This window comes from Myotis brandtii, unplaced genomic scaffold (assembly GCF_000412655.1).
Source record: "Myotis brandtii unplaced genomic scaffold, ASM41265v1 scaffold915, whole genome shotgun sequence".
NCBI lineage: Eukaryota > Metazoa > Chordata > Mammalia > Chiroptera > Vespertilionidae > Myotis > Myotis brandtii.
The window spans coordinates 3,466,740-3,476,325 of NW_005371769.1; the positions used below are offsets into that span (position 1 = coordinate 3,466,740).

The 9,586-nt window shown below is 45.2% G+C and overlaps 1 protein-coding gene across 1 annotated transcript in view; it reads right to left on the minus strand.

Moving 5' to 3' along the window:
• ZNF831 (zinc finger protein 831) overlaps window positions 1-9,586 on the minus strand; it is a 95,528-nt gene that overhangs the window by 46,637 nt on the left and 39,305 nt on the right. Inside the window, exons 5-6 of the mRNA XM_014532780.1 lie at window positions 9,334-9,565; window positions 8,194-8,321 (exon numbers count right to left, since the gene is read on the minus strand). Coding sequence (XP_014388266.1) covers window positions 8,194-8,321; window positions 9,334-9,565 — 360 coding nt within the window. The remainder of the gene's footprint in view (window positions 1-8,193; window positions 8,322-9,333; window positions 9,566-9,586) is intronic.

A 9,586-nucleotide genomic window follows, 5' to 3' on the forward strand; every position in this document is an offset into this window, starting at 1 on the left:
AGGCCTCATGCTGTAACGCAGACACCAGCAATTAGGGGAATGGTGTGCACGGCGCCCAGGGTTCTCTCCTCTGCTCCCCTCTTCAGGGATGAGGGCATGTTTCAGGGCTCAGGGAGAGCCTCCTCCCCCATCACCTCCCAGCACCTCCGTGCTCCTGGGACTTCACCATTCATTGTTCCCTTTGCCGGGAGCTTCCCAGATCAAGGCTCAGGTGTTTCATGCTCCATAGGGCACGGCCCACGGTTACAAATTAATCAATGAAATCCCATTCCACGGTCCAGCGCTTCTCTGGGCCAGGGCAGTGCATTCGTGAGCTCTCCGCATTTCTGTGCCTCTAGTTAGCGTTGGGCGAGGAGGCATGGAGTCTGAACCTCCCCGCTTCCCCAGTTCCACTTGGAGGATGGAGCCTGTGCTCTACTCCCGTCCTTCGGCTCATGTACTTTTATGATGGAAACAGCCATTTTCATAAGTGTGGTATTTGGAGTTGACAACAAAGAGATGGATGAGACAGAATGGAGCCCCCCCACCCAAAAAAAAACCTCCAGGTACAAGTCAGGAGTTAAAATATAGCAAATAAGTGAGAAAAAAGTGATGAATCCAGGAGTCTGCAGGCTTTTTGTATAAAGGTCCAGATAATGAATGTAATAAATATTTTAGACTTTGCAGGTGACACACAATCTCTGACACATATTCTTCATGTACACATGAGTGTGTGTGTATTTATATGTATCCTTTCAAAAAATGTAGAAGCCATGCCTCACTCACAAAGGCATACAAAAACTGGTCAAGAGCCCAATTTGACCCCTGCATAGTTTTTTATATGGACCAAAATAAGTTTTTCCTTACATTACACAGAGGGAGCACAAGAGAAGGCATTTTCGTATTTATGATTGAGAGTAAGAGACGATTTCTCAGACAAGACCAAAAAGTTATCATTATAAAGGAAAAGGTAGCTCCACTTGCCTACAGCAAAATTACCACTTCTTGATGACAAGAGGATCGTAAACACGGTTAGAAAATAAGAACCGTTTCCCACAGCAGCTCCCCGATTGACGGCGGCCACACCCACCCTCGCACTGAGCACGACTCAGATGCGTTAAACAGAAAAATGTTTAACACAATGAAATGTATTGGTGTTCTGATTAGAAGGTAAGATACACTTAAAAGTCAAAAACCCAGAGGAAACAGAAACCTGGAAAGGTAAGCGAGCTTTGTCAATCTGAGGGCACTTGAGGTGAGTTTGGTCCTTCATTGCTTGGCCTGCTGGGGTGAAGGAGCAGGATTGAAACCCAGACTCTATCCCAGGTGAGAGTCCACTCCTACACAAGGCGGAAACCTCAGAGGGTCATACCCTCAAAATGTGGGCGAATCAGAAATAACACACCCGACCCCCACCACCTGCTCCGGGGACATAAAAACTCCAACCTTCTCACAGAACGGAGGGGGCAAAAGTCTCTTCCGTTGATTTCATAACAAGAAAACAGTCTTCTCACGGGCTTGCCATTTGAATTCACTGCCCGGTGGCATGAAGGAACCTAAAGCCAAGATTTTTCTTTAAAGTAAGTGACCAGAGGCACCCAGCAGAGGTGAAGCGTGTCACCACTGAAGACACCCACCTCCAAGCCAAGTCTCAAAGTTCCAAAAATCTCAGCTCTGCGAACAAACCAGGAAACCAGGTGGCATTAGTGCGAGCTAGCACAAGAAACAGTGAGATAGGCCGAGACATCCTATGTGGGCGCTGTCAGGCGCAAACTAGCAAAAAACTAGTGTTTTCTGAAAAGATTGAAAATACGAATAAAGACGAAGAAGAATGGCCACACTGAGTGTTGGTAAGGCTGGGGAGAAGCCGGCACCCCCCACGCTGCTGGTAGGAATGAAAACGATGCAATCACCTTGGAAAATAGTTTGGCAGCTTCTTAAGTAATCAATTATGCATCTACCATATGTTCCATCCATTCTACTTCTAGGTACATACCCAAGGGAACTGGGAGCATAACCCACACAAAGATATCTAGATGAATAGTCATTCTATTTTAACAGCCCCAAACTGAAACAAACCAAATGTCTACCAACAAGTGAATATATAACTAAATTCTGACATATCTACCCTATCTATTTATATAAAAACCCTGGGTGTAACACCCATCACGACCGAGGCTCGACCAACTGGAAGGAAGTCAGTCCTGCAGGGGTTGACTTGGCAATGGCTGCACCCTCACCGAGCTGTTTCCCGCGGGCGAGGTTTGAGGCAGGAAACGGCCCTCAGAGCGTGGAGGCATATCTTTATAAAGTTTTAATACATTATATTAGAGGTTGTGGTGGTACTGTCTTACCCACAGCGTCTACAGGAATTGCTGCATATTTACTTCTCGGTGGAAGAACCTTTCATTCTCAATATAAATTACCAATTCCACTAAATGAAACTTCAATTTCTAGACTCAATATAAACAGTGAAGTTGCTAAAACTATTAAAAAGGCCCAATTTCTCATTATTGATGAATGCACCATGGCATCCAGTCATGCTATAAACGCCATAGACAGATTACTAAGAGAAATTATGAATTTGAATGTTGTATTTGGTGGGAAAGTTCTCCTTCTTGGAGGGGATTTTTGACAATGTCTCAGTATTGTACCGCATGCTATGCAATCAGCCATAGTACAAACAAGTTTAAAGTACTGTAATGTTTGGTGATGTTTCAGAAAGTTGTCTCTTAAAACAAATATGAGATCAGAGGATTCTGCTTATAGTGAATGGTTAGTAAAACTTGGAGATGGCAAACTTGATAGCAGTTTTCATTTAGGAATGGATATTATTGAAATCCCCTGTGAAATGATTTGTAATGGATCTATTATTGAAGCTACCTTTGGAAATAGTGTATCTATAGATAATATTAAAAATATATCTAAACATGCAATTCTTTATCCTAAAAATGTGCACATTCATAAACTAAATGAAGAAATGTTGGATATACTCGATGGAGATTTTCACACCTATTTGAGTGATGATTCCATTGATTCAATGGATGATGCCGAAAAGGAAAATTTTCCCATTGAATTTCTTAATAGTATTACTCTTTCAGGAATGCCATGTCATAAATTAAAATTGAAAATTGGTGCAATCATCATGCTACTGAGAAATCTTAATAGTAATTGGGGTCTTTGTAATGGTACCAGATTTATTATCAAAAGTTTACGACCTAACATTATCAAAGCTGAAGTATTAACAGGATCTGCAGGGGGAGAGGTTGTTCTGATTCTAACCATTGATTTGTCCCCATCTGACATTGGCCTCCCATTTAAATTGATTCAACAACAGTTTCCCGTGATGCCAGCATTTGTGATGACTATTAATAAATCACAAAGACAAACTCTAGACAGAGTAGGAATATTCCTACCTGAACCTGTTTTCGCACATGGTCAGTTATATGTTGCTTTCTCTCAAGTTCGAAAATCATGTGACGTTAAAGTTAAAGTTCTAAATACTTCAACACAAGGGAAATTAGTCAAGCACTCTGAAAGTGTTTTCACTCTTAATGTGGTATACAGGAGATATTAGAATAAGTTTAATCACTTTATCAGTCATTGTTTGCATCACTGTTGTTTTTATATCATGTTTTTGTTGCTTTTATATCATGTTTTTGTTGTTTTCATATCATGTTTTTGTTGTTTTTATATCATGCCTCTATTGTTGTTATATCCTTTTGTTACTGTTTATTAATAAATTTATATATTATTTTCATATACATTTTACTAATTTCCTTTCATCTCTCACACTTCTATTATAGAGAATCAGCAAATAGCAATATTAAAATATTTCTTCTAATTAATTCCCTTTTAATGTGCATGAATTTTGTGCTCTGGGCCACTAGTTTAGCAATAAAAGGAATGAATTATTCATACACACAACAACATGAATGGACCTGAAAAGCCAGTGCCCCCTCCCCCAAGAAACAGAGCACATATTGTACGACTTTATTTCTATAAGATTCTAGAAGTGAACTAAGCTACAGTGACAGCGGGCACATCAGTGGTTACCTGGGGATGGGTGGGTGTCAGGTGGGCCAGAGGCAGGAATCACAAAGGGACACGTGGAAACTTTGGGGATATGGGCACATTCATTATCCTGATGGTGTTATTGGTTTCACAGGTGTGCACACATGTCAAAACTTATTAAATTGCATATTTTAATTATGCATAATATTGAAATTCAATATATTTCAGCAGAAATTTTCAAAAATAAGTCAGTGGATTAAGAAAATTAGTAAAATTTTAATGATAGATCTGAACAAAGCATGGAGATGATAGCACAGAGAGACAAAGTTATTGAAAATAGAGGTTAAGAGGCATGGAAGCCCTAGTCGGTGTGGCTCAGTGGATAGAGCACTGGCCTGTGGACCAAAGGGTCCTGAGCTCGGTTCTGATCAAAGGCACAGACCTTGGTTGCAGACTCCTCCCCAGCCTGGACCCTGGTCAGGGCGGGTACAGGAGGCAACCATTTGATGTGTTTCTGTCATATTGATATTTCTCTCTGTCTTGGCCTTTCTCTTCCACTCTCTAAAAATCAATGGAATGATATCCTTGGGTGAGGATTTAAAAAAAAAAAAAAGAGGCGTGGAAGATTGAGGACACCTACAATACATTATTTTAGAGTTCCAGAAAGAGAGGAGAGAGAACGGGGCAAGGGCAGTGTTTGAGCAATGAGGCCTGAGAATTTTCTAGGTAGACATCAATCCATAAATCATAAAAGCCCAATGGATTCCTAATAGAATAAATAAAAGTAACACATACTTCTCTACATCAAAATAAAAGTGTGGCACACCAAAGATTAAAAGGAGATCTGTAATGTAGCCAGAGATGGAAGACCTTCAGAGGACAGAGAAGTAGACCGAGAGCTGACTGCCCTACCACACGGCACAGCCTTAGGATAGCTTTGCATGCTAAAGACAAGGCCAACCTAGGACTGCATACCCAGCAGAAATATTTCTCAACAACAAGGATGTTTTGGAAATAAACAATGAAATAAATGTACTTTCAGACTGATAAAGTAAATGTGGTTTTTATCCTCTAAAGGGAATCCTTAAAAACATGCCTTAGACAGAAGAAAGCAACCCCAGAATGAAGGTCTGCTACGTAAAAAGAATGAAGACTCAGGACATCTGCAGTGAGGTGGGAAAATACAAATGAATGAGCTCAAACAGACAAATAACAGACTTGGAAAAAATATTTGCAATATATGTATATAACACGCACATAATATAGACAAAATTAAAGTAGGTGCAGAATCCTACAAATTCTGGATGGGCAAAACATTTAAACATCTGCTAATAACAGACCTTAGTAAGAAAGTGGGCGCAGGGCTGCCGCTTGCTCCCAGAGGAGGAAAATGGCACTGCCATTGTGGAGGGACTTGGTAATAACTTGTAAAGTTGAGAATGTGATTACTTTATCATCTAGCAATTCCACTTTTAAGTATGTTTCTTAGACCACCTCTTGCACTGTGCCTAAGGAGGCATGCGTACTCATGCTCATTGCAAAATAAGTCAAAAATTTTGGAAATAAATGAAATGTACTCATGAGATAAGCACTCTACAGCAATGAAGGGAATGAATTTGAGCTGTATGTAGCAGCATGGCTATCTCTTCAGAAACACAATACTGAGTTTAAAGTCGGGCAGAACAATAAATATAGCTTGATATTTATATACAGATTTTAAAGACAGAAATCAACATTATTATGTGCAAGTAGTGGGTACCTCAATTGTTCAAGTATGAGAACATGGATTGAAACAATTAGTGCCAAATACATAAAACTGCATCATTATCTTCTGTGTTTTATTTATTTTATTTTTCACAACATATAATATATAGAATAACCGTTTATGTGATTTTTTTAAAGGCTCAGAAGCAAATATAACAAAATGTTAACATTTGTTCAACACTGGGTCATTACCCAGGTGTCTGTCATATATTTTCTGAGCTTTTCTGTATTTTTTTTTTGTTTTATTTTCCAAAACAAGAAAAAAGAGAACAGATACTCTGATACAGAAAGCTCACCATTCTCTGTGAGCAAAGGCCTGGAGGGGGGGTCTCGAGTACAGTATTTCGTTTTCTATAGAACATTAAGACAACTGAAGTAAAATGGGAAAGAGAATTAATAATATAGGCTTCTTTCTTGAGGAGAGAACACACAGGTTGATAGATGATAGAGATGGATATATAAGTTGAGACATACAGGGTGTCCCTACAAAATGTATATGCACTTTGAATGATTATAAAGTCAGTGTTTATAAACATACAATTCATTTTCAAGATTTAAAAGAATCTTACAGAAATGATTTTTTTTATCATTTCCGTGTTTTTGAACTGATGACCATTCTGGTCCAGGCACTGCTGATAACGCCAAGCAATGGAGGGGGATCAAGAATCATTTCGTTTGGTATTTATATGCCCTCAATTCATTGACTGTTGACAGTTTTGTGCTGTAAACTTTATCTTTTATGTATCTCCCATAAAAAATAGTCTAGTGGCACTTTACGATAAATTTTCTTTGTTCAAAGCTTAGTCTGGCTTCATCCATTATTTCAAATCAGTTAAACCTGAAAAGAAGTGAAAATTAAGTGAGCTATCAGCTGTCAAAGTGTTTACATTTTGGGGACACGCTATCTATATGCATACATACAGTCATGTGTGTGCGGGTGGATGGACGGACAGATGGATGGATAGGGTGGCAGGCAGAAGAATGGTGCCCAGCCCTTCATCCCCAGATCATGTCAATGTGTTACCTTCCATGGCAAAAAGGACTTTGAGGAGTAATTGTGGGCACAGTAAGATGATGAGATTAGTGGGGTGAGCCCCATTTACCACCCGAGTCTTTCAAAAGGAGAAAGCGGTGGGAGATTGGGTCAGAGAGAGGGCGGGCGCTGGGAAGGACAGGATGTGGTGTGGGCAGAAGCATGGCTCCTCAGGACGCTCCCTGTCAGCAACCCAGCTTCACCAGGGATGCCAGGAAAGCAGACCCTCAGCCCCCACCCCCAGACCCACTGAGTTCCACCCAGCATCACAGGAAACTCCAGAAAACTGCAGGCAACTCTGATGCCCACTGCGGGGAGGGGGTGGGGGGGGGGGATACAGGCCCCTGGGAGGTCACCTGACTTCGGTGTGTCTCAGATTCCCCTTGAGAAAAGTGGGGCATCACGGTGCAGTGCCCTGTACAGAACAGCCCTCAGCGATGGCCACTCTGGACGCCTATCCTGGCAGACACTCAGAGCAGGGGCCGGGGCCTCGGGAGGGGGTGCCTGCAGCCACGGAGGGCGGAGCCGCTGCAGGGCCCAGTCAGGAGTTCGCGTTGCCTCTGGAAGCAGAGCTAGGCTTTGGATCAATTACTGACAGTCATGGGGTGCAGAGGCTGAGCATGCCTGGAAGGGGAGCTGCTGGGGGCCGGAGGGTCTTAGGGACGTGGGGTCAGAGTCCTATTAGAGAATGGGAGAGGGCCAGCGACACCGCACCGAGTCACCGAGTGGGAGAGGAGGAGATTGTGCGGAAAGGAGACCGAAAGCTTCGTGGGGGTCTAGAGAGGGCAGGGGCTGCATAAAGAGCTGGCTTTCTAACTCATACGCCACGGGCAGCACGAAGGGTTATGAGCAAAGGAGCAAGACAATCAAAGAATGGTATTAAAACCCACACCCCGCCACGTGCTGCCTGTGTATTATGCGCGAGCACGTGGTAGAGAACAGTCTGGAAGGGCATCTAATGCTGACGCTGACTGTCTCTGGTGGAGAGATTACCAGGAGTTTTATTGTCTTCTCTTCGTTCATCTGTATCTTCTAATTTTTCTGCAAAAGACCTGCATCGCTTGCGTAATTAAAAAAAGCAGTAAACGCTGTAATAATTAACACACTTTCTCTTGAGGACTTAACGTGGACGGGCGTGGTTCAGGTCAGTTATTTCCAATAGTCGCTCGGGTCCTGGCCTTGGAAAGGTGCCATTGAAGACTACGCAGCCAGGGGGCTGTGGGGACCAGCCGGGTCCTGTCCCCTCGAAAGCCCAGACCCGGGCTCTTGGCAGGAACCCTTTCCCTGGAGCACAGAGGCTCCTTTTGAATCCCATGGGACGTTTTTCCTGGGGTGAGGCCAAGGTCTGTAGTTACCAACACGACAGGCACCTGCGGAAAGGACAGCGGTGGCCAAACACCTACCTTCTCAGTGTTTTCTGCTTGCTGCTCCCCCGGCACATCTTCGCCCTCCTCCGAGGCGGTCCCTTCGTCCAGCCTGGCTCAGACCCCGGGTCCCCGGATGTCATCCCTGGGGCTGTTGGGCAGGAGAGCTGAAAATACCAGGCACGTTGGCATCATATTGCTCAAAGCCCTCGGGTGGGGACAATCCCAGGACGCCTATCTGGGGAAGTCAAGGCACGGAAGTGCTGCATAGCCAGACAGTGTAAGCGTTCCTGGGAGGGACCTAGGACTGCCCGGGCGGGTCCCCAGAGGAAAGCCCGGATGTGTGGTGTTCACTGGAGTCCTGGGGAACGGCATGGTTCTTCTCCATCCCCCAGTCTCCCTCCCCAGGAACCCCTAGGCCCAACACCTCATGTCTCTCGGAGAAGGAAGGCTAACCCAGGCCTTGCAGGCCCCTCTCTCGGGCCCAGCGCCTTCTTTATCAGCCGCCAGGCTCAGGATGAAGAAGCGCGGCCCCTCCCTCTGGCTCCGCCGCCCGCTGGGAGAACAGCCTGCCAGGCTCTGGGCGGCTCCTGTCATTGTCCCCACCGTGACATTAGCACTGAGGTCCCGCACCCTCTTCTGTTGCCCTGTCTGAGACCTCCCGAATGGGACAACACCCCCATTATAAAATCCAGAGGCGTGGGATCCCTCCCGACGGGACTGTGGACTGTGGACTAACTGTTCAGTCACCAGGTGGGGACTCACCCCCACTCCTCTTGCCTGGAGTCTGTCTCGCAATAAGAGATTCTGGCTAATAATCTTAGATGACCCAGAGAGCTCTCTTAGGCAGCGTCCATTTCACATGTTGCCTCTGTTACCGGGAAGCTCAGAGTTCGATTTATGTCTAGTTAGGAAAACTATCTCACCCAGAGTCTTGGGTACAATTAATTCTTCCTTTGAAACTGTTTTTCATGATTTTCTTTTGTTTGGCATTTGGGGCCTGTGTTCTCTCCTGTCCCCGCCCCCGGGGTGTGGCAGCCACTTCCCTGGAGGACAGGCGGGGAAGACGTTCTAAGGGAGGCAGATGCCAGGGGACTGCGTCACCCTTCTTCTCCATCGTGGCACGTCCTACCTGCTCGGCAGTGCCCTCGGCCCGGGGCCCGGGGGCGAAGCTGTTACCTTCCATGGCTGCGTCTCCCCTCCTCCTGCAGGGCTGGTCCCAGTCCGTCGTCCCGACTCTGCCTTGCTCACCGGCCGGACATCGGCAGCCTGGGCCGGGGCACTGCTCCCAGGGCAGTGCAGCGCCCAGTACGCGGACGTGGCCTTCTCCTTCTGCTCCGTGGGCAGAGGCAGGCTGCCACTCAAGCAGCACCAGGTGAGCCGGGGCTCGGCCCGCAATGAGGGGAAGGGGCTGGGGGGCCAGCAGAGGCCC